We start from the raw sequence: 27,042 nt of genomic DNA on the forward strand, positions 1-27,042 counted from the left end.
GCTTGCATACATACATATGCATGATTATGTATGCATATGTGTATATGTATGTGCGTATCTTTGTACAGTTTTTTTAAATTGTTCTTTTTATCCTCAGTTCTTAGCACAATGCCTAGCATATATTAAGAATTTAAGTACTTGTTGATTTGATGTGATTGAAAATGCAACAAATTTTAATAAGAATAATAAAAATAATGTAATCATATCGTTAGATACAGGAAAAGGTTAGATAAACTGCTATAGCCATTTCTGAAAAAAAATTTATATCAAATCTCTCTGATAGGATTTTGATATATAATATTAGATTAGATTAGATTAGATTTATTAGATTAGATTAGATTTATTAGATTAGATTAGATTAGATCAGTATAGTGTATTTGACCACATACTTATTGGGGAATAGCTTCTGATAAACTATTATTAGGGAATCACTTTTGATATAATAGTATATTTAACATTAAGTAATAATATATTACATAATGTTATATTATATTAATTATAAATCTATAACCAATAAAATGTTGTTAGGGAATGGCTTTTATACATTACTTTGTGTAATATATGTATCAAAATATGTAATCTTCTATCAGAAGTCATTTCCCAATAGATAAGTAGTAAAATAATGTGATTAAACAATTCTCAAGAGAATTGAAAATTATTAACAAACACAGGAAGAAAGTTTTAAATCAATATTAATAAAAATGCAAATAAAAAAATGTGAGGTTTTGTCTTATATCCTGTAAATTGGCAAAAATAACAAAAGATGGGAATAGACAATTTTGGAAGGGTTGTAGGCAGATAGGCACATGGGTTGGTAGCGCTGTGAATCAGTACAACCATTTAGTAAAACAATGTGGAGTTATTCAAATCAAGACTCTAAAATCTCTATACCCTTTGACTCAGAGCTTCTGTTATTAGGTTTATACCACATTGATATACCATTGATATACCAATTATATACCATTGATAAGAAAGTCCTCATATGCACAAAAATATTGCAAGAAATATTCTTGCAACACCTTTTGTGGTAGCAATGAATTGGAAACAAGGTAGATGCCCATCAGATGGGAAATGGCTAAACTGCAGTACATGAATGTAATGGAATATTGCTGTGCTATAAGACATGATGAATAGGATGAATACAGAGAAGCAAAGAAAGAGCTACATGAAGTGATGCAGAATAAAGTAGGCAGAGCCAAGAAAGCAAAACACAAAATGAATAATGATGTAAATGAAAATTTAAAAAAAAATTCATTCACAAACAAAACTAATACAGCCAATACTAGAAGGAAAACCATTAAGTGGGAGTTGAGGGTGGAATAAAATGTTCATATTAAATGTCTTTCATAAAATTATCATTTCCAAGATACATGAGAAACTGATTTAAATTTATAAAAATAAAAATAATTCTCCTATTAATGGTCAAAGGATATGAATAGGCTGTTCTCAAAGGGAGAAGTCCGTAATCACACTTCCTAACAAGTGATAGACTCATAATACATGAGATACATAATTTTGGATATGGCCAATGTTAGAATTTGTTTAGCTTGATTATCCATTTTTTCTTTGAAGTGTAATTTTTTTTCCCTTTCTTCTTTTTTATGGTGAAGGGGGAGTAAGAGGGAAAGGAAATAAATGCTTGTTAGTTGAAAAAAAAGCAAAATAAAGTAAAAATTATGTCTTAAAAAGACATCTATGAACTCCACAGATTACACCTGAATAGCAGAACAGGAACTAAACACTAATCAAATGATAATATCATCAGACTTGGTTGTGAAGGACAGAAAAGCAACTCTCAAATCTCTTACATATCCATGGCATATGATTTTTTTCTGATGCATTCCTCTTATCAGGGCACTTCCCTTCTCAAAAATAACAACAACAACAACAACAACAACAACAACAACATGGTAACTAATATCTGAAGTCTTTCAAATTCCTTTACAGTCTGGCCTCACCTCACCAGAAACAGAACTCTTTCATATATGCTGAGCTTCAACCCAAAATGTTTCCATCCCCTACAAACATCTCACACTTTCTGACTTTCTTATCTTGGCTCAAACTTTTCATAGGATCTAGAATGTCCTTCTTCCCACCTGTTCTTGTTGAAGTTCCTTCAAAATTCAGCTCAAATATCTTCATGAAGCCATTCCTAATCATAACACCTTATTATTTTGACCATAAAACTTCTGTCTTAATACATCATCAATTGGTCATTTCTTTAATGTGGAAATTCATCTTTGATTTGGACTTTGAATTGTAGTATGATTTTAAAAAAATCCATGACCCAGGGGCCATGCTCTTAATACATCCATTCAGATATAGATAGGCTAGTCCTCTGATAACAACATATGCCTTTATTTTTACGCAAAGCCTTTGACCTTGAAACTGACAAACTCAAAGAACAGACATTAGTGACTCACTGGCAATATAGAAGTCTCCACTGGATTGTCTCAGTAATCTGAGTATGGACCTTTGAACTTTAATATTATTCTCATTGACTTGGATTGCTTATCAAATTTGCAAATGACAGAAAAATGGAAGGAGAGCTAATTCCCTGGATTAGAGAATGAGCATAAAAAAAAAAAAGATCTGGACAAGCTAGAACACTATACTTAGTCTAGTAAAGTGAAATGTAATCAGAATAAATATAAAAACAGGGATAAATATATCTTACACAGGTTAAAAATAATTTCTTTCACAAGATAGGATTAGTTAGCAGCCTATAGGATATCTCAACCTGGATTATCTACAAGTGCTTCAAACTCAACTTGTCAGAAACTGAACTTATTATCTTACCTATCAACTTATATATTACAGTTAATTTTGGAGCTCTGACTTGATTCCAGGTCTTGTGGCTTCAAATATTTTGTTCTTTCTACTGCCATCCTAATGCATTCCTTTAAATAAATTCCTATCTCCAGTTGATTCCCTAGTAAGTATTAGGCTTCCTTATTTTTCTTGACCTCTCTGAAGCCTTTGGCACTGTATACCCTCTCCTTTCTAAGCTTTTGGGACACAGTTTTCTCTTGGTTCTTCTCCTACCTGTGTGACAGCTCCTTCTCAGTCTCATTTTCTGAATCTTCATCCACACCAACTACATTTAAGTATCCTCCAAGGCATTGTCCTTGGCTCTCTTCTCCTTTTATACTACATCACTTGGTAGTTTCATTATCTCCCATGAGTTCTTTCATCAGTTCTAGACAGATGATCTACTTCGTATTAATAATACTGGTAGGGATAGTGGTGGTATTCTGCCAGTAATGCCCCCTCACGTTGTTTTCTATTGAATTGATGCCCATTTAAAAACGCCAATTCAAATAATACCTCCTCTAGTAAGTCTTGCCTATAATTATGTGTGTGTGTATATATGTATATATGTGTGTATCTGTGTATACGCATATATATACATATACAATATACTGCATATATAATTTACTTTTTCTAGTTATTTTTCAAAAAGTATGTAACATCCCTAGCCAACTCAAATTCAACTAAAATATTTTATGACTCTACAATTCTATGATCATGAGACTTTCATCTTTAAGTTTGTTCTAATTCATATTGTCAATATTAGGTAGAAAAATATTATATTGTGAGGTTGTACATGCACATATGTATATATGCATGCATATGTATACATATATGTATTATAATGGGTAGAAACAAGTGAGCCCTGACCCAACCTCCCAGACCATGGGCTAGTTCAGAGGCAGTAATGAAGCACTTATGTTTTGGGATTTCATAGCAATCCCTAAAGGTTCCCATGGACTTGCACTTTGTCATGATGAAGCAATACCTTAGAAACACCTTGGTCTCCTTCATAAGGGTGAGGAGACCCGTGGTCTGCATCACAGGGTGTTGTTCATTGAGCCAGGAAAAGTAGACTTTAGAAGGAATGACCCTGCCCCCTCACACCCTCTCTCTTGCTATCTGTTGAACGTCTGTTCCTTTCTCCCTTGGACTTTGGACAGGAGTGGGAACTATTTCTTCCCTTTCCTCTCCCTCAAGAGCTAAGGCATATGCTTACATACAACAGTGAGGAGATGTACTGTCCAGGCAAGCCTGAGACTGATACTCAAGTCATTGTAACCCTTTTTTTACTTTGTGCTTTCCTTAAATCCAGGCAAAGTTGTGAACAATGATCTTTGTATTTTTATTTCTAGCTTAGGTCTCAACTTCATAAAAGCAAAAATTAACATCTTAACAACTTCTCAGAGTAGATGGCTACCTCCAGATCAATGAACCCAAGTCACGCCCTGGATTGTCAGACATACAGACCTCAAGTTCCTTGAACAGTCCATATCCAAGGTCAAAATGAAATGCCAGTTCAGAAGCCTTATAAAGTACTTTTTAAAGGTTTTAAGTTCAATCAACTACTTGGAAGTCTATAATAAGAGTCACGTTTTATAATTTAATGTTTTAAAATTTGATAGTATGCACTGATGAGTCTTTTGTACTTTTGTAATTTAAACATGTCTTTTAATAATTGTCAATCTATTTTGACATCAAGTACCTTTCTAGAAGAAACTCTGTTAATTCCTTTTGGGGAAGCTCTAGACAGGAGCCAAATCTAAGCTTTAAAAGACTTTTTGTTTTTAATCCCCCAACAGAGTCAAAGATGGAGCAATAAAAAAACCATCAAATTCCAGAAGAATTCTCACAGAAGTCAGGTTCTTCCAAGACTGAACAAGTCCCCGTGAGCCTAGAGCAGGGCCGCTTAATGGGAAAAAAACTCCTGAGTTGTGGGTTTTAATATATTTGTGTGAAGTGGTATGAATGCATGGATCTGCTAAGTTAACCAATTTCATTTATTAACAGTTATAATTAACAAGTTTTTTTTTCTTTACATTGCCCTTAATTCTTCCATAAGTGTAACAAGTGCAACGTGTCAGCTCTTTATGGATTTGAAGATGGACTGACACATGGTGAGCGATTCTCAAAGGCTTATTGACTGAATAATGACTATTATGTGCCTCCATTAAGCCTTCTTTATTCTGGGTAAAAACACCCATAGTTCCCTCAACAAAACCTCACACTTAAACATGAAGAAGTTAAGGCTCAGGTAAGTTAAGAAATTTGTCCAAGATCATCTGACTCTTTGGTACCAGGACTTAGCTTACGTTACAGGTCCGAATTTGGGTAACAGATTTGGTCTAATGGCCTAATGTGGCCATTCTCCCAGATCATGTACATTTCTTCTTTACTTTATAGAAAAACACAAACAAATATAACCAATTCATATGCTGACGTTAAAACTACTCTGCATAGTCTACATGTGCACCAAAAAATATTGATTGTAATTCAGAAGTTTTACATTTGAGTGAAACATGCTTGAAGATCAGAAAAAAATATTTCAAAGGAATAATTTTATTTTTTTAACATCGAAGTATACTAATAGATTTCTTTTTTTTAAAAGTGTTTTCATCTATTTACAGACAAAGTATATGAGTTCTCATATAAAGTAGGGTGTTTTTTTTAAAGGAAAAAGAAAACAGAAACATGACCTAGTATTCACAGTTTGATGATTCTAAACGTGTATTTCCAATTGAGAGATACAATTGCAAACAACAGCCAGTTTGAGCGAAACAGAGAAAAACTGACTGAGGAAGTACAAAGGAATAGATTGTACCTTTGGAAACTAGAGCTGTAATCCAGTTTGTAAGAAAAGAAAGAATGGAAGTATTGGTCTAAACTCTCCTGAATCACAGGAGCCTAACACAATACTGCTCAAGTGACATCCTTTTCTCAAAGAGGCCCAAGGCTCATTGAGCCTGGCGATTCAATTACCCTCTCAACCTAGAAAGAACCCCCCTCCTGAGTTGAGGTCCACTGGCAGAGCAATATGGAACAGCCTACATTGTACACAGCCTGTAAATATCTAAAAAGCCGCAGGCTTTCAAGAACAAGAATCCTTGACCTTTTATGATTGCTACAGTAGTTTTTCAACAAAACATACTACTTTCAATAGACTCCCTTAAATACCTGACAAAAGAATATATTTGCAATATGTCCATCTCTAAATTTCCTGTATTTATAAGGAAACCTATTTAAATGAATAACCAAGTATAGTGTTACAATTGAGATACTGAGAAAAAGTGGACAAGATTAATGAAAAAAAATTTAAGCTATACTAAAATAGAAATGAGTCTGAATATATTTGGACATTTCAAAAATTTCAAAGAGTGATCACTTCTCCCTTTCTGTTTCTTGTGCAATCTTTACATGAAGAGGATAAGAAATTCAGAACTAAAAAGGATCTCAGAAGAGGTCTTGGTTTAACAGCAGCAGGGAACCTGCGGCCTTGAGGACACATGTGGCCTTCTAAGTCCTTGGGTGCAGCCTTTTGCCTGAGTCCGAGTTTTACAGAACAAATCTTTTCATTAAGGGAATTTGGTCTGTGAAGTTTGGGTTCAATCAAAGGACTGCAGTTGAGGACCTAGAGGGCCTTGAGGCCACAGGTTCCCCACCTCTAGTTTAGGACCTTCATGTTTTAGGTGAGGAAATTGAGGCGTAAAACACACTTGCCCAGGATCACATAAATGGTACTATATGCAGTCTTTGAGGCCAGATCCTCTGAACCTACAAACAACGATCACTGCATTTTCTCTAAGGATCCTATTTTTCTAGCATAACTAATATACTGTGTGATATTAAATTGAATAGAAATCCAAGAGTTAATCTTGTTTCTTCTTCATATATTTTCATGGAAATACTGAGTCACCACAACAGAGATAGAAGACTTCTCTCACTCATCAATTAATATTTGACAACTGCAAAGTAGCATCTTCTCAACTCAGTGTTAAGGGCATCACAATATTTACAATTTCAGGTAAAATACTGAATTCAACCTTTGACCACTTTTCTTCAAACATTTTCTGGCAACTTCACGACTTAAAAAAATAGATTTGCCTAATTTTGGTCTCTAGCCAATGTTTTCATTTTCTTGCACTGTGATAATTGATTAACTTGATGAAATATATAGAACACGTCTGCAAAATGGCATTACCAGCAAACATGCATAATTTTTACATTATTTTAAAATCTTAAAGTTGAAAACATTTCTTATTTTTAACTTCTATTCTTAGTAGAGTGCTTGGCACATAGTAGAGACTTAATACATGTGTGTTGATTGATTTATCTTTTCTTCTGTTGTATTTTTAAATGATTTATATCGAATAAATGTTTTAATATTTAAGTGTCTATTAAAAGAAGACTTAGCAGATCTTTATTGGTATTTAAAATTTTTCCAAATGGGAGGTAACTCTGCTTTTTCATCTGTTATGAAACAATAAGTCACAGTCAAGGACTCTTTGAGTTACAGTAATGGAAAAGATGAACGGAATTCATTATTCAATCAAACAAATCCATCACTAATTGAGTGAAGCACTATAAACTCCACACTATACTAGGAGTTGAAGGCTGAGAACACATTTCTGAAAAGGGGAGGGAAGAAGCATTTAGGAATTGACTACTATGTGCCAGGCACTGTGCTAAGTGTTTTGCAAATATTATCTCATTTGATCCTCACAATAGGCTAGGGAGGTAGATGTTAAGTCACGTTCTTGTCACTCCCAAAAACTTTTATTTAAAGTATCACTATAATATGTTCTATGAATATTTCACCACTGATGTAGATGCACTGCTGAAACAATTTAACTGAATTTCAATAAGAAAACTATTTACTACTTTGAGGTGCTATTCCTTTCATAAAATATGCCAAGATTAAATCTGAATAAAATTTTAAAAACAAAGTTATATACTTTACACTGTTATTGGTAAACACTAAATTATCTTCAACCATTCAATTAGTTACTGCTATAGTTGATCCATCAAAGGAATGTTATTTTAAACATATTTTTTTTAAATTGCTCTTTTTTTTGTTAACCATGATGACTAATTTACACAATACACATGCTATTTTGCTACTAGCAACTTCATAACTAGCAAAAGCCTGATTACTAAACCAATATTCATTTTTCAAATACCTATTGAATTTTATTTTGCTGCATTTAAACAAGGGAAGCATTAGATTTTAATCACAGTTCATCAAAAGCTTTTATCATCTTTCATTTGCCAGGATAAGTCTGATTCTACCTTGTTTGCGATACTGGTGATGAATGATTTGATGTCTAGATTAGTTGGACAGCTCTTCTGACAGGGGGCATCTGCACATTTCAAGCATCTAGGGAACAAAGTAATTGAGTTAAGGAGACATGCAGTGGCAAAATACAAAATCTTTTTCAATACAAAAGTGACAGGATCAGATTTACTTTTCTACATTTGCCTTTACCCTTTCAAATTAAATCTATAATATGAGTCAATATATACACGCTTGTTTGGGGCATGTTTTATAGCAATGAAACATATCTATAAGCATCCTTATTTATAGCTGTCTGTCTATATACATACATTTAAATAACAGTATTTCCACCTTCCAGCTTTCTTCCCATCTATTACACTTAGGTGAAACACAGCTGTTTATGACAGGCTCCTCACTTAAGCATTCTTATTTTAATCCTACTTGCTCTTCGAGTAATGCTTAGAGACTCAGACAGCTAATTCTGGTGAAGTTACTGGGGTTGATATTGTCATTCAAGTTTACAAAGGTATTTCCTCCCATACGTGATTTGTAACTTCTAATTCTGTCCTCTATCTCTATCTTTCAGCCCCATATGCCATCTTTAAAACATGGGCTCCAGTCATGTGGATGTTTTATAATGATTACTACTTCAGGTACCTTAAAAACCAACCACTAGGTAGAATCCTAAAAAGAAATGTCACTACTTCATCTGTTATGCAATCTGACTTCTTTCAGAATTTCACTCAGAATTATACACCCTCCTCAAGAAAAGTGGCTTGTCTATCTTCTGTACAAAGACTCATGAAAACAATCATCGTCTCCTAGCCTTTCTTCTGTGATTAGTATATGTTGGTCTACGGTGTGAATCAAATTTTTCATACCTAATTAACATCTTGTTTTTAAATGTGATCTCTCTTCTCGGCTGTGTGCCTCTAGCCTTCTCTCTAAATTAAATTTTACACAATGAAAACCAAAAGTTTTTCATAATCAGTTGTCCTCATTGAAATGTAGTCATTAAACCTCTCTCCCATTATTTCTCCAAATGCCATTGTTTGATTTGCATCTATTATTGGGTTGAATTGATACATCTGTATAGGTGCAGTCCTTTGCAAAAAATATATATTACTGACTTTGAAAAGAGTTTTACTAAAGTAGATCTTGCAGCATACTTTGTGACAAGAAAATGATTTTGACCATCTGAGTTCCCCATTGACATAATACACAGTGTACCATATTTATAATTTCTATAATCTGAAAAAAGGCTGAGCATTAAAATTTGCATGAAAGGTATTTCTCTTATCCCCGTGCTCAGGGAAAGTCAGACATCAGCTGAAAAGTTAGAGTGATTAATGTTCTAGTTACACTCAAGTGGTTTCCCTACTTACTTCAAAGCCATTTTCACAGTCTTACAATGTCTCCCACCTTATAAGTTTTCTTTTTCCCCCATCGGAAAGAGTAAAAGGTATACTTTTTTTCTCCTTTTTTTGAACTCATTATATCTGATGCATATGCAAATTTCTTATGCTGGTCTTTTCTAGCACCAAAGTGACAATTTAAAAAAAAATGAAGTTATATGATAGGCCAATGCAGATGAGACAAATTAATACGTAGTACAATTCTGTTCTTCATATAGAGAAATCTTAAATTTAACATCATTCAAAGGATCCACTTGGCAGGACTGATAATGCAAGAATTTCCAGTTGCAGTTGTTAGGCACCTTTACCAAATAATTCTCTTTTTATTTTTGAGCTGGTTCACAAATAACAGCTGTTGGAAATGTCAAATGTTAATGAGGCAGGGCCATGCAAACCTGCATTGTAGCACTCTTTTTTTTTCCCCTTTGGTGCCATGAATATGCCAGAAGAGGCAGACTCTTATAATAATACCATCTTGCAATCCTCTAAGCCCTCAGCAGACTCACGTGCATCAGGCTACCATTAGTCCCACTTATCACTGTGACAGCTCAGTAATTACACTGCTGCTCTAGCCAGGTAGTCCTAATAAAATACCAACTACTGCCCTGGAATGCATACTGGTGAGATGTTTTATTAAACTTTGGGGGTTGATCATCAAGTGACATTAGTGTTGACCTATTTTTCTATTTGACAATAAATTATCCTTTGACCATGCCACAATAGATATTACAGAGTGCATCTACTGTACCAAGGCAGAAAGGCACTGCATTACAATGAGGTAGGCAAGTGGTGTAAATAAAATTGGAGAAAGGTGTGCCAGAATGTGATTACCTAAATTGCTTTAAATGATTGATACTAGGAAAAACCCCAGACACAATACTTAGAGGAATATGCCAACAATTATTGTAAACCACTGTTCTGCATCAATTTCCCCTTATATGCTGCATTATATTGTACTCATTTTACCTTCATTCATGTAAATTTCCCTTTTCTTTTTTCAAAGTTCTGTTATTAGGGATTTTATTTTAAAAATACATTATGAGAGAGGAAATTTAATTTCGACACCTCTCTAGCGAAGTTTTAATCCCCAAACAATTATGCCTAATAAATTTACATTAAGAGGAGTACATTAACTTTTAGAAATATAATATATGAAGTTTTTTTTTAAGCAGTGATAATTTTGTTCAGCTAGGAATTCACTAGAGAATATAATGTATATCATTGGAAAAAAATAGCACCCAAAAGGTGAAAGACCTTCTCTTGCATAATGATAAAATATAAAATATGACAAAGTTTGAAAACTTTAGTACCTCTTTTTTCAAGAAAAAAAGGAACCATTAAAGAAACACGTTTACTTAGTATATTTCTCTAAAAGAGAGATGTTTCCCTTCCACAAATTTCAGGGTGACTAAGCAAATTTATCCCATTGTGATAATTTGTTTTAAATTATGAGTAATGAAAAGAGTGATATCTCATTCTTTACATGTCATGAAAAGAAATGCTGAGAGAATTGTTTTTTAAATTAATCAGTAAACTACCACAATGCTTATATTTTTTAACCTAGTTTGTTTATGAGTTTGCTACTTTGCAAACTAAAATCCCTGAATTTCAATCTGAATAAAAAGAAAAATATTCTAGTTCTTTAATTCTCAAATAATTTGTAAATGCAGCTTCCTTTATTTGTCTTTACTTCATTTCCCTCAAAAAAATCAGCATGGACCCAGAGACCTAGGCATTGAAAGAAATTAGCCTGGTCTAAAAGAAATCAGATCATAGCCAAGCTAGGGCATTAAAGACAAAAATAACCCTCCCTGACATCTAGCACAAGTACTGTGCGTTAGTACATTGATGCTCAGGGCCATCATTTGACAAAGCTAATAAACATATTTCAGGCACTTCAGTTCCCCCCCCCAGGGGCAAATACATATAGATATAAATATAGATATGTACACACACACACATATGCATACATACACACACATCCTTCAAAACTACTACATTCAGTAAAATAATCTAACCAAATTTATTAATTTCTCACAAATCTATTTTAGAGAATACTCAGGCTCCACAGAACCACTACATAAAATAAGAGTAATCTGTTCACTATGGAAACTGTGAGTTTCAAACATTTTTAAAAACTGATGATAATATATGCAACATTTGTACAACGCATTTAACTTTTCAAAGTCCTTTTTTGTACCTATGGCTCTCACCTTAGCCTCACAAAACCTTGCCAAATAGGTAGGGACAAGGATTATGTAAATTCTTTTTACATATAGGAAAAAGAGGGTAGGTGTCAGATTATTATGGCATGAACTCAAGGGGTATAATGAGATGAACCAATTAGAGGATAGCAATTAGGCAAGTTGCTTAAATTCTCTGGGACTGTTTCCTCATCTGTAAAATAGGACTTGGATTACATAGCTTCTAGGAACCCTTCCAGTTCTAAATCTATTTTCCTATAATCTATGATCCTATAATAGGTCACATTCCATTCTCCCTGTGGTCTATAATAATTGAATTTGTCTCTAATACAGCCACACTTGCTGTTCAGCCATTACAACTCAATATTCTCCCAGTGAATTCTCCCACTCTTGTGCCAGGTCTCAACCTTCCTCCTTCAGCGCTAGCACTGGCTCCACATGGTGGCTATAACCTCACCCCAAACTATACACCTACAATAGCAGCTGACTAGGAGACACAAGGAAATCTTAATGCCCCCCACCCCATACTCACCAGACAAAAAGATAAAAATAAGATTATTACTGATAGGATGATGTTAATGTTTCTTAGACACTGAACTAGAGCGTAGAGGTGCTATAGCATGCCTAGAGAATGAAAAGATTTGAACTAAACATAGACCTCCTTAATGTCCATATGGGGGGGGGTGCTACTATTAATTTTTTGTAACCTGAATCAAGATTCTACTCCAATTATAGCCAAGATTTGTTATATGAGAAAACAAAGAATTGATCTCTAATCAAGATGTGCTTCCCTCTAGTTACATTATAGAATATATTTTGACTCTGGCCTTTGTCTCAGGCCAAAGAGCTCTCAATGTGTTGCTGACTTCTTGATCTCTAGCTGTCCGAAAACAATCCAGTTTCAATTATTTATATGTTGCTGGACTTTCCATTTACATTGTTGCAGCCATTATATATACTGTTTTGCTGGTTCTTCTAGTTTTACTTTGTATCAGTTCAAATAAGTTTTTTTCCCCCCAGAGTTCTCATCATACATATACTTCATCACATATCATTCTCCATATTAATGTCAAATGATGACATTTCTTACATCAAAATATTTTGCTATAGTCTACACCATATTTTGTTTAGTATTTCCCCAGTTGTTGGGCATCCAACTCTTTGATACCACAAAAATTGTTGCTAAAATAATTTTGTATATCTAGTAACTTTTTAAATTTTTTTCAATTCTTTCATGTATATTCTTACCAGCAGAATTTCTAGATCAAAGGATTTTAATTACTCAATAGAAATCCAAATTGTTTTCCAGAATAGTTGGACAAACTCACAGTATTACCAAAAACTCATATGTCTGTCTTTCTACAACCCCTCAAAAAAAACTATCTTCATCTTTCTTTCTTGTTTGCCAACTTGCTCTGTGAGAAATAAAACCTCAGGTTTGTTTTAATTTACATTTCTCTTTTTATAAGGTATTTCACAGATTCTTTCACATGGTTATTAAATAGTTTTCAATTCTTCTTTTAAGAACAGGTTTTTTTTTTTAATCACATCCTTGGGCCATATCTATTCATATCATATCTTGTATAGCATCTACAGAATTTCCAGTTAGGCAATACGGCTTCTCTCTCTCTCTCTCTCTCTCTCTCTCTCTCTCTCTCTCTCTCTCTCTCTCTCTCTCTCCTTTTCTCTTTTCTTCTCTTCTCTTCTCTTGTCTTCTCTTCTCTTGGGCTTGTTTCCAAGTTTCAAATTAGCAAACTTTCTGCATCAGTTATGTCAAGCAACTTTTCATAATTTGGTTACCGCTAAAATAATTTAGCTATTGTTGGTTATTGTTTTAATGTGTAAACTAGCCAAAAAGCTTGTTTGGGTTTTGTCTTCCTGAGAATTTGCAAGTATATAGAAATAATCTCCAACAACTGGCTTTTTACAACAGGACAAATTTAAATTTGAGATATAAATCATGGAAAAGTTTTTTCCTAAGCTGTGATTAGTGAAACTTGCTGTTTGAGGTAAAAACTCATGTGATTTTAGTTTGAGTTGTCTGATGGATCATAATAATCCATTGATAATCAATAATCCACCATCTGAGAGAAATGCAACAAGCTCCTCAAAAAGAATGTGATAGGTTTTAGGACTTCCCCTTCCAGGAACCAAGATTTCTGAGTACAAAGGTAGTTACTCTCACCCTCCCCTATCAACCTCTGAAAGCCCAGAAAATATTGCCCCAGGAAAAACCCTGGAACAGCTGAACTAGAAGAAAGACAGGGAGAAGCAGTCCAGTAACCCAGGTAACTTGAAGGATTAACGGGAAAGGCGCCTCTTCCCTTGGGTGCAGAATGGGAAGGGTCCCAACAAGCTAGCAGAAAGCACCACTTTAGCACACCAGGAGTAGATCCTGAAGCCCACATGGTGGTGCAGGCAAACATGAACACCTGGACCTTCAAGTGCCTCAGTGAGGGTGGGGGAACCGGTGGAAACCAGCTCAGAAAACCACCAGGTGCCTCAGCATTCTACAGGAACTGGGTCTCCCAGTGCTTCAGCAAAAATAAGGGAAGCAGCACTACAAAGGGACCCAGGTGGATAAACACCCTGCAACACCCATCTGAAAGGAGCTGAAGAAAGTTAAAGGAAAGGAAAAACAGGCAAACTAGAGTTGCTCTAGAGTTCCAGCCTTGCTGAGTCCAGCCCAACACCAGGTAAGCTGCCAGAACCCTACATCTTCCAGTTGTCAACATTGGACGCCCCAGCACACAAACCTAGTGACCAAGACCTAGGCTCCCAAAACAAGAAGCTTGGGTCAGTGCTCTCTGCTCCCCAGCAAGAAAGCTCAATCTCTTTAAAGGTCAGGGAATAAAGAAACATCATGAGCAAAAAGAAACAAACCATAGATTCATATTATGAAAACAGTGAAGATCAAGGCAGAAATTCTGAAGAAGACATTGTCAATAAACCCACAACTGGAACCTCAAAAGGGAATATGAATGGGTCTGAAACCCAAAAAGCCTTCTTGGAAGAGCTCAAGAAGGATTTTAAAAGTCAAATGAGAGAGGTAGAATAGTCCTTAAAAAATACAATTGGCCAACTGGGAAAAAAATACACTGAAGAAAACAAGTTCCTAAAAAAATACAATTGGCCAACTGGAAAAAAGTACATTGAGGAAAACAAGTCCTAAAAAATATAATTGGCCAACTGGAAAAAAAAAAGTACACCAAAGAAAATAAATTCCTAAAAAATACAATTGGCCAAATGGGGAAGGAGGTACAAAATCTAATAGAAGAAAACAATTTGTTAAAATTTAGAATTGGAAAATGGAAGCTAATGACTCTATGAGAGAGCAAGAATCAGTTAAACAGAAACAAAAAATGAAAAAGTAGATGAAAACATAAAATACCTCATTGGTAAAACATCTGACCTGGAAAATCAATCCAGGAAAAACAATTTAAAATTTATTGGTCTACATGAAAATTGTGATTTAAAAAAAATGCCTGAACAGTATCTTTCAGGAAATCATCAAGGAAAACTACCCTGAGGTCCGAGAACCAGAGGGTAAAATAGCCATAGAAAGAATCCACCAATCACCTCCTGAAAGAGAACCCAAATTGAAAATGCCAAGGAATATAGTAGCCAATTACCAGGTCAAAGAGAAAATACTGTAAGCAGTCAGAAAGAAATAATTGAAATATCATGTAACCACAGTCAGAATTACACAGGACCTTGCAGCTTCTATATTAAAAGACCAGAGGTAATGGAATATAACATTCCGTGAGGCAAAGGAGCTTGGATTACAACCAAGGATCAACTACCCAAAGAAAATGAGCATGATCTTTCAGGGGAGGAGATGGATATTCAACAAAATAGGTGACTTCCAAACCTTCCTGATAAAAAGACCAGAGCTCAACAGAAAATTTGATCTTCAAGTAGAAGACTCAAGAGAGACATAAGAAGGTAAATGGGACAGAAAGATACAATATGCTGTTAATAAAGGAAAACTGTTTACATCCCTACAAGAGAAAATGACACTTGGAACTCGAGAACTGTATTGTTACTACACCATGTTAAAGGAGTATACATAAAGGGAGTGGAAATAAGTTGATTTTGATGTAATGATAAAAAAAATCTAATCAAGTGCATTAAATGGATCCAAGTAAGTGGATTAATCTGATCTAAAAAACATAGTGAGAAAGGAGGAGGCAGACAAGGGTACATTACATTACAGGAAAAGACACAAAAACCTATTACAACAGAGGGATAGAAAGGAGAGAGATAAACATTGTTTGAACCTTACTCTCATCAGATTTGGTTCAAGAAGGGAATAACATAATCAGTTAGGTATAGAAATCTAACTTGCACTATAGGCAGTAGTATGTAAAAGGGGAAAGAAAAGGGAGGGGGGATAGAAGGGAGGGAAGAAGCAGTAAGGGTAAAGGGGAAGAAAAGGGAAAGGGCTAATAGAAGGGAGGAAGGGCTGAGGGAGGCAGTGGTCAAAAGCAAAACACTAGTGAGGAGTGAAAAGGAGAAAGGAGAAAGAAAAGCATAAACAGAGGGGGAAAAGGATGGAGAGAAAGACACAGATAGTAATCATAACTATGAATGTGAATGGGATGAACTCTCCCATAAAATAGAAGCAGATAGCAGAATGGATTGAAAACCACATTCCTACAATATGTTGTTTACAGGAAACACATTTGAAACAGAGGGACACACACAGGTTAAAGGTAAAAGGCTGGAGCAGAATATATTAAGCTTCAGCTGAAGTAAAAAAAATGTAGGGGTAGTAATCCTGAACTCAGGCAAAGTGAAAGCAAAATGATAAAAAAATCTTATCAAAAGAGATAAGGAAGGAAACTACATCTGGCTAAAAGGCACCATAGCAATAAAGTAATGTCTTTACTAAACATATATGCACAAAATGGTATAGCATCCAAATTCTTAGAGGAGAAGTTCAGGGAGTTACAGGAAGAAATAAGATAGCAAAACTATACTAGTGGTGAACCTCAAGCTCCCTCTCTCTGAACTAGAGAAATCTAACCACAAAATAAACAAGAAAGAAGTTAAGAAGGTGAATAGAACAATAGAAAAGTTAAGTATGATAGACCTCTGGAAAAACTGAATGGGGATAGAAAGGAAAATCCTTTTTTCGTGGTGGTACATGGCACATACACAAAAATTGACCATGTACTAGGGCACAAAAACTTTACAATCCAATGCAGAAAGGCAGAAATATTAAATGTATCCTTTTCAGATCATGATACAATAAAAATTATATGTAATAAAGGGCCATGGAAAGATAGACTAAAACAGAACTGGAAACTAAATAATCTAATCCTAAAAAATGACTGGGTCAAACAACAAATCATAGAAACAATAAATAACTTCATTCAAGAGAATGACAATAATGAGACAACATACCCAAATGTATGGGATGCAGCAAAAGCAGTTCTTAGGGGAAGTTTTACATCTCTAAATGCTTACATAAATAAAATAGAAAAAGAGGAGATCAATGAATTGGGCATACAACTAAAAAACTAGAAAAAGAACAAATTAAAAATCTTCAAGTAAACACCAAATTAGAAATATTGAAAACCAAGGGAAAAATTAATAAAATTGAAATTAAGAAAACTATTGAACTAATAAACAAAACTAAGAGCTGGTTTTATGAAAAAAACAATAAAATAGATAAACCTTTAGTTAATTTTATTAAAAAAAGAAGAAAACCAAATTACTAGTATCAAGAATGAAAAAAGGTTAATCTACCACCAAGGAAGAGGAAATTAAAATAATAATTAGGAACTATTTTGCCAAACTGTATGCCAATTAATTTGACAATCTTAGTGAAATGGATACATATTTACAAAAATATAAATTGCCCAGATTAACAAAAGAGGAAGTAAAATACTTAAATAACCCTATCTCAGAAAAAGAAATTGAACAAGCCATTGATGAACTCCCTAGGAAAAAATCTCTAGGGCTAGAAGGATATACATGAAAATTCTATCAAACATTTAAAGAACAATTAATTCTAATATTATCTACACTATTTGGGAAAATAGGTGAAGAAGGTGTCTTACCAAATTTTTTTATGATACAAATACAGTGCTGATACCTAAACCAGGAAGAGTCAAAACAGAGAAAGAAAATTATAGACCAATTTCTCTAATGAAAATAGATGCAAAAAATTTAAATAAAATATTAGCAAATAGATTACAGCAACTTATCATAAGAATAATACACTATGACCAGGTAGGATTTATACCAGGATTGCAGGGCTGGTTCAATATTAGGAAAACTATCAGCATAACTGATCATATCAACACCAAACTAACAGAAACCACATGATCATCTCAACAGATGCAGAAAAAGCTTTTGACAACATACAACACCCATTCCTATTAAAAACACTAGAGAGCATAGGCATTAATGGAGTTCTCCTAAAATAATAAATAGCATCTACCTAAAACATTCAGCAAGCATTATATGTAATGGGGACAAGCTAGAAGCATTTCCAATAAGATTGAGGGTGCAACAAGGATGTTCATTATCACCACTGTTGTTCAATACTGTACCAGAAATATTAGCTTTAGCAATAAGAGAAGAAAAAGAAATTGAAGGTATTAGAATAGGCAAAGAAGAAACAAAGTGATCATTCTTTGCAGATGACATGACGATATACTTAGAGAATCCTAGAGAATCAAGTGAAAAACTACTTGAAATAATAAACAACTTTAGCAAAGCTGCAGGTTATAAAATAAACCCGCATAAATATTGGCATTTCTTTATATTACCAACAAAGCCCAACAGCAAGAGATAGAAAGAGAAATTCCATTTAAACTTACTGTAGACATCATAAAATATTTAGGAGTGTACCTACCAAAACAAACCCAGGAACTACATGAACAAAATTACAAAACATTTTTCACACAAATAAAGTCAGATCTAAATAACTGGAAAAACATCAGTTGCTTATGGGTAGGCTGAGCTAATATAATAAACATGGCAATTCTACCTAAGCTAATTTACTTATTCAGTGCCATACCAAACTACCAAAAAATTATTTTATAGAGTTAGAAAAAATAATAACAAGATTCATTTGGAAGAACAAAAGGTCCAGAATATCAAGAGAACTAATGAAAAGAAATGCAGGGAAAGGTGGCCTAGCCATTCCAGATCTTAAATTGTATTATAAAGCAGCAATCATCAAAACTGCTTGGTACTGACTAAGAAATAGAGTGGTGGATCAGTAGAATAGGTTAAGTATGCAAGACACAGTAGTCAATGACTATAGTAATATATTATTTGATAAACCCAAAGACCCCAGCTTCTGGGATAAGAACCCACTCTTTGAAAAAAACTACTGGGAAAACTGGAAAAGAGTGTGGCAGAAACTAGGCATTGATCAAAATTTCACACCATATGCCAAAATAAAGTCAAAATGGGTCCATGATTTAAATATAACAGCTGATACTGTAAGCAAACTGGGAGAGCAAGGAATAGTTTACCTATCAGATTTATGGAGAACGGAAGAATTCATGACCAAACAGGAGATAGAGAACATTACGAAAAGCAAAATGGATAATTTTGATTACATTAAATTGAAAAGTTTTTGTACAAACAAAGCCAATGCAACTAAGATTAGGAGGAAGGTAGAAAATTGGGAAAGATTTTTTACCACCAGTCTCTCTGATAAAGCCTCATTTCTAAAATATATAGAGAATTAAGTCAAATTTATAAGAATACAAGTCATTCCCCAACTGATAAATGGTCAAAGGATATGAACAGGCAGTTCTCAGATGAAGAAACTAAAGCCATCTATAGTCACATGAAAAAATGCTCTAAATCACTATTGATTAGAGAAACGCAAATCAAAACAACTCTGAGGTACCACATCACACCTATCAGATTGGCCAACATGAGAAAACAGGAAAATGATAAATGTTGGAGAAGGTGTGGGGAAATTGGAACACTAGTGCGTTGTTGATGGAGTTGTGAAATGATTCAACTATTTTAGAGTGCAATTTGTCACTATGCCCAAAGGGCTATAAAAATGTGCATACCCTTTGACCTAGCAATAGCACTTCTAGGGCTATATCCCAAAGAGATCACACAAAAGGACCCACATGTACAAAAATATTTATAGCAGCTCTTTTTGTGGTGGCAAAGAATTGGAAATTGAGAGGATGCCCATCCATTGGGGAATGACTGACCAAGTTGTGGTATATGAATGTAATGGAATACTATTGTGCTATAAGAAATGATGAATAGGCTGACTTCATAAAAACCTGGAAAGACTTGCGTGGTCTGATGCTGAGTGAAGTGAGCAGAACCAAGAGAACATTGTACACAATAACAGCCACATTGTGAGATAACTGACACTGATAGACTTAACCCTTCCCAGAAATACAAGGATCTAAGACATCTCCAGAGGCCTTGTGATGGAAAATGCTATCCACATCCCAAGAAAGACCTATGGAGTTTGAATGCAGATCGAAGCATACTATTTCCTATTTTTTAATTCTGTTGAGTTTTGTTTCCTCTTTCTGGTGGTTCCTCCTATTGGTTCTAATGACTAATGTGAAAATATGTTTAATAGCAATGGACATGTATAGCCTATATCAGATTGTGCGCTGTCTTGGGGAGGATGATGGGGAAGAAGGAGGAGAAAAATTTTAAACTCTATGGAAGTAATTGCTGATAAATCTACATAAATTAATAATAAAAAAAAAGAATGGGATACTGGTAGGCAGTCAGCATCTAGAAAAGCTGAGAGGCCAATTTTAGCCTCAGTCGAAGTTGGAATCCTCCTGGCTCAGTTTCCCCGTTATTATTCCTTTAAAAAGGAATTACCCACTTGGCTATTCCTGAGTCTGGCTATGAGGTGGATTTGATACTGCATGGTTGGAAAACTAAATTATCTGAATTCAAACAGAGCTATGGATGCTTTATCCTGTCATATTTGGGCCCTAAATCTAGCCCCTGCTTTATCCTTTTAGAGCAAATTTTTATAATCAGAGTAAGTGGTCATTAAAAGATCAATGGAAGTGTGTAAGATCTTGCTGTTTTGACCTGAATGTGTAGTCATTCAATACCCCCCAAACAACTGAAATTAAATCAGAAACACTTCAGTTTGGTTTGGGGAGGAGAATTTGAGTGATAATTGAAGTGAAGTCAGCCACTGGCAAATTCAATTGTATAACTATTGAACCCAGGGGTGGGAAAACTTCTACCTGCAAAAATGTTACTTAAACTTTAGAAAAAGTAACAAGATCAGATAATCCTGCAGGCCAAATGTAAATTATTTTAATGGGGCTCTTTTTTCTTCCTATACCTGGGTCCTGTAGTCTTTTCTGTCAGATTTGTGTCTTCCAAACTACAGGCCATTCACCTACAGTTGGTAGCAAACAATAGGTACCAGCCAATGTTCCCCCATTGTCCCGCCATTGTCCCCTGGATGCAGCCTGTGCTCACTTCCAGTCAACCTCTTTGAGACCCTCGGAGGCACAGACAGCTCTATGCCCGTCACCAGCAGGAAGCAATTTCAGAAGCCAAGACTTTCATCCCTACCCCAAAAGAATTTGGGACCCATTTGTTTGAGGGGGGAATGATGGGGATGGGATCTGAACCCCTAAAAGGAAAAGATCCCCCAAAAAGGAAAAACCCTGGACTTTCCCACCTAGGATCTCTGGCTTTCACCTGATGCTGTAATTCTATCAACTGGCCTTTCATTGTGGCTATGCCAGATCTCCCAATTCTGTTCTATTACCTCCTAATTGTTCCTGACCACTTCCTAGCCTTAATCCTATCTAGACTCCATTCTCCCTTGGCCACATTGTCCTGGTCCCTGGAGTTCTCTTCACTGCAGCTTACTGGCCACTCCCAGCCAGATCCTCCTTAGACCCCTCTTCCAGTCACCCCAAACTAGTTGGCCACGCCTAGATCCTTCCCACAGTCTTTCTGTATATAAGGTCCATTTTGTCTTCATTAAAGTGCTCAGATTCTTAAAATCTAGCCACTGCTCAGATTCTTAAGATCTGTCCCCCTTGCATTAGTGATACAAATGTTTAGATTCCTTAAGAGTCTGCCCAATATGACTGATGTTCTAATAAACCTTGTGTCTGAGTGAAAAAAATAATAAAATGGGTGTAGAGGGGAATGGGAAACCATGTAGAAAGAACAGATATGAGAAATATGTAAAGGTCCATTGCATTAGAAATGGGAAAGGTGTTTAAAGTCAGAGATACTTACAGATTTAACCTCATTTTCCTTTTGACAGTACTAGATTGGAAGATCAAGGGAATATTGTAGATTTTGTCTGACTAGAGTTCAAAAGACCATTTATATAAAGTTTTAAAATATGATACACACACATATAATCTCATTTGATCTATGATATAACCATAATCGCCATTATTATAACCATAGTAAAGATCAAGAAACTGAGGCTCAGAGAGGTTAAATGACTTGCAATTGTCAGAGGCAGGATTTGATAACACGTTTCCTGACTCCAAATCCAATGTTCCCCCTATTTAATTCTACTGCCCTCCCAGAGAACTATGATGCAAAGTAACATTTGCTAAGTACAAAAATAAAGTGCTATCAGAGATCACAAAAGACTTCATGGAAAAGAGAAGGCAACTGAGTCAACCTTTAAAGGAGGAGAGCAATTCAATGGGAAAAATATATGGTTTTGTTAATATAAACACATAGAACATACATATATATACATACATATACATATTTCATATATACATACATACACACACATATATGTATATATATATGTATATGTATGTATATATATATTAGCTTTCTTTTAAAATGACTTTGAGGATGCCCATCAATTGGGGAATGGCTGAGCAAGTTGGGATATATGAATGTAATGGAATACTATTGTGCCATAAGAAATGATGAGCAGGAGTACTTCAGAAAAACCTGGAAAGACTTGTATGGACTGATGCTGAGTGAAGTGAGCAGAACCAAGAGAACATTGTACACAGTAACAGCAACATTTGTGTGATGACCAACTTTGTTAGACTTAGCTCTTCTTAGCAATGCAAGGATCTAAGACATGTCCAAAGGTCTCATGATGGAAAATGCTATCCACATCCAAAGAAAGAACTATGGAGTTTGAATGAAGATTGAAGCATACTATTTGCTATTTTATTTCTTTTGTTTTGTTTCTTCTTTCTGGTGGTTCCTCCTATTGGTTCCAATTCTTCCTTACAACATGACTAATGTGAAAATATGTTTAACAGGAATGTATATATGTAGCTTATATCAGATTGCATGCCATCTTGGGGAAGGAGGAGGAAAGGGAGGGGGAAACATTTAAAACTTAAAAACTTATGGAATGATTTTTGATAAATCATGATAAATTAATAAAAAATTTTAAAAATAAATAAAATGACTTTGAATGTCAAAACATTTAAAGTCATATAACACTATATAAAACTATTGGCTCTACTCTGGTGTGATGGTCCATGGGGTCATGAAAAGTTGGACATGACTGAATGACTGAACAAATGTGCAATGCACTGTGGTATAAGCAGGGGATGCAAAGATGAAACACATAGTCTTTGCCCTTAAAGAGCTCTAATAGAATAATGATGATAAATTTAATCTTATGAACCTTGTAAAGAAAAAATCAATCCCCCTTTTTGGAAATGTCATGCCAAAGTAGTTTCCACATTTCTTTCTCATCAGATTTTTGTCTGTTGGGGAGAAAACAATTTGGTAAGGTAACTTGCATATAAATGGGCAGCTAGGTGGTGCGGTGGATAAAATGCTGGTTCTGGAATAAGAAGACTCATCTTCCTGACTTCAAATCTAACCTCAGACACTTATTAGCCATGTGACACTGGGCAAGTCACTTAACTTTTTTTTTTTTTGCCTCGGTTTTCTTATCTGTAAAATGAGATGGGAGAAGGAAATGGCAAACCACTCCAGTATCTTTGTCAATAAAACCTCAAATGGAGTCATGAAGAGTTAGACACGACTGAAATGACTGAGCAACACTAACAAAAAAAACAGCAAAACATATAGGTATATATTTTAGGGTGCCTAGACTCATCTTTGGATTTTCCAAAGCAACTGGCATACGATGGCATGAGAATGAAATACAGGGATCATGAATTTGCAGATTTCCATGTGATAAGTATGCATGAAATAACTAAATTTTAATATTGCCCACACATTACTTTTTTTCAATGTCAACTCCAGCTACCACACAGTCATAAAGTATGTCTGCACCTGGAGAGAATATTTAGATCTCAGGTTCTTAACCTGGGTTCCATAAATTTATTTAAAATTAATTTATTATGAAAAATACATTTAACTATTAATTGTATTAATTGTGTAGGTATAACTATATTTCACTATAATTGATTTCCTATACAATCCTATGTATTTTATTTAAGTCATCTAAAAGTATTATTCTGAGAAGGGGCCCATAGGCTTTACCAGACTACCAAATGAGTCTATGACACAAAAGAGTCTAAGAATCACAAATGTATTTCTCCTTAATAAGAAAACAGTGTTGTTGTGGCATTTAATTTCCTTTTCATTGCCAATCCACTTTTCTCTCATTCCAGCAGTTATCACTTAGCATTAAACATCATAATTAGGTAGACAATGTGTTATAGTGGAATAACGCAAACTTTGGTGTCAGAGGACCTAGGTTCCAATCCCATCTCTGATTCTTAATACCTGTGAGATGGTGAGCAAATCACTTAATATTCCTTTTCAACTCTAAATCTACATTTCTAAGTGTACCATCCCCATATTTACAGCAGAATTCTTTCATATTACAACAAACAATTTTTACTACATTCCAGTGAAGTAAGAAGTGTTGAACAAGATTAAAAACATGACTAGAAAATATTTCTGACTTATAATTCAACTATAGACTACTTCAGCTTGAAAGACCTTCATTTTATGGTGATTTATCAGATATAGATTATTTATATCTTTTTTTTAATAGAAAGCACTGAGATGGGACTATGGAGCCACATTCAGTGACCTGTGAAAGACCATGAAGAATAGGATTAAAAAAAGGGCAAATGTACTCATTACCCCAAAAAATAAAACAAAAATCTATTTAGTACAGGCCAATGAGTTAGATTTCAATTACTAGAAAAATTCTTTCATATATCATTAAGAGGATTGTTTATCAATAACTAGAAAGTGAAAAAGTAATTACAAAGGGGCAGATTGCCTTTATTAAAAACAAGTCATGACAAACTAAACTTTTTCTTTTTTAACAAGGTCACTAAACTGGTAGATTAGAAGACTACCATAATAGTGAAGCATTCATCAAAGTCCCTACCACAAGGATAGCATTATCCTTATGGATAAGATAGAGAAATGTAGTAAGATAATATTATACTTTCTTGTGTTGAGAATTGTTTGAATGAGAACTACCTACAAAAGAGAAGTCATTAATAGTTCAACATCAACTTAGAAGAGGTCTCTAAACAAGTGAACTGGGAAGGTGTCCTTGGCCCTCCCTATGCAGCATGCTTATAATGATTTGTGTCAAATAAGGGATTGTAAGCTTATCAAATACGTAGATAACACAAAGAAGTGGCCCATAATGAAAGTATCATATGACAAGACTGAGACCTAACAAAAGGTGTCCACAGTTAGTCTGAATCTGATCAAGTGAAATTGAATAGACAGATAAGTAAGGACAAAACCAGAAGGAATAAGTGGAAGTTCCAAAGAGGCAGATTTTGGATGGATATAAGGAAAATGTTCTTAAATATTACAAGTAAATTAAAAATGGAAGCAGTTATATTAGGAGTTCAGGAGTTCCTCTGGGCAAACGCCTTCTAACAATTATAGTATGATTATTTGTAAGTGGTTTTTTAAAAGGGAATCTTATTTGGTCAAAAGTTGAACTAGAAGGGCTCTGGAATTCTGTGGAATCTAAAATCTAATACTCGATTATAAAGAATTGCTTCCAAAGCAAAAGACGAGGGAGGGTGGGCCAAAAAGTATTTCCTCTGAAAAAGGTCTCTGGATTCTAGAAGACTGCAACTCCAATATTCATGAATAGTATGGTATGGATACATTAAGAGAGGCGCAAGGTCCAGAATCTTTGACCAAATATGCTCTAGAATGCTGTGTTCACTTCTGGATAGGAATCAAGGAAAATACTGTATTAAGCACCCGTTATGTGCCAGAAACTATGTTAAACCAGGGGTTGGCAAAAGATGGCTGGAGGTCTAAATCTATACACTGCCTGTTTTGGCAAAGCCAATGAGCTGGGAATGAATAGTTTTTAAATTTTTAACCACAATACTTAATTTAAAATGTAAAACTATTCTTAGCTCATGGGCTACATGAAAAGAAGCAGACCTTTCCCAATGAGGTCAGGAATGAAGCAAAGATGTCTATTATCAACACTATTATTTAATACTGTAATAGAAATTTTAGCTATAGCAATGACAAGAAAAAGAAATTGAAGGAATAAAAATAGGTGACGAGAAAACAAAATTATCACTCTTTGCATATGATATGATGGTATACTTAGAGAACCCTAGATAATCAATTAAAAAAAAACTAGCTGAAACAATCGACAACTTCAACAAAGTTGCAGGATATAAAATGAACCCATGCAAATCATCAGAATTTCTATATACTCCCAACAAAACCCTGCAGAAAGAGAAAGAGAAATTCCATTTACAATAACTGCAGACAATATAAAATACTTGTGAGTCTACTTACACACCCAGAGATTATATTAACACAAATATAAAACACTGTTGTCTCATCTATAAAATCAAGTGGTCAGGGCTATATCTAGATCAAAATCTACGATCCTATGACCATGGGAATGTCCTTTAACCTCTCTGAGTCTGTTTCCCCAAATGTAAAATGAGGATAGCAATGCCTATAGCCCTAAATGGGACTGTGGTGAAATCCAAATGAAATATCATATATATGCTCTCTCCAAACCTTAAAGTACTTTCCACATATCAAATTATGCTAATAGCTGTATTCAAGTATTAGAAGGACTATCAGATAAAAGAAGAATTAGACTTGTTCAGTTCTATCCTGGTAGGGTAGAACTAGAAAAGCATGTGGATGTGACAGAGAGCTATAAGAAGGAAAAAAAGAGGTAAGATTTCACCTTGACAGAGATCTTCAAACAAAGGCTGGATGATATACAAGGAGGTCTTGTTCAGGTGCAGGTTAGACTAGATTAGATCAATTTTGAGCTTCCTTCCAATGCTATGATTCTGTGAAAATGGGCTCAGATATCCTCACTATGACTGAATTTCATACCTATTATAAGTGACAATGGGGATGCAGAGTCAGATAACACTTTCATGTGTTATCAACT

At 34.7% G+C, this 27,042-nt stretch overlaps 1 protein-coding gene across 1 annotated transcript in view; it reads right to left on the bottom strand.

Moving 5' to 3' along the window:
• The window catches only part of DPYD (dihydropyrimidine dehydrogenase), a 1,024,364-nt gene that overhangs the window by 751,715 nt on the left and 245,607 nt on the right, over positions 1-27,042 (bottom strand). The window contains exon 4 of the mRNA XM_027868249.1: positions 8,098-8,185. Within this exon, the coding sequence (XP_027724050.1) occupies positions 8,098-8,185 (88 nt within the window). The remainder of the gene's footprint in view (positions 1-8,097; positions 8,186-27,042) is intronic.

This window comes from Vombatus ursinus, unplaced genomic scaffold (assembly GCF_900497805.2).
Source record: "Vombatus ursinus unplaced genomic scaffold, bare-nosed wombat genome assembly UNPS02014787.1, whole genome shotgun sequence".
In the NCBI taxonomy this organism is placed as follows: Eukaryota; Metazoa; Chordata; class Mammalia; order Diprotodontia; family Vombatidae; genus Vombatus; species Vombatus ursinus.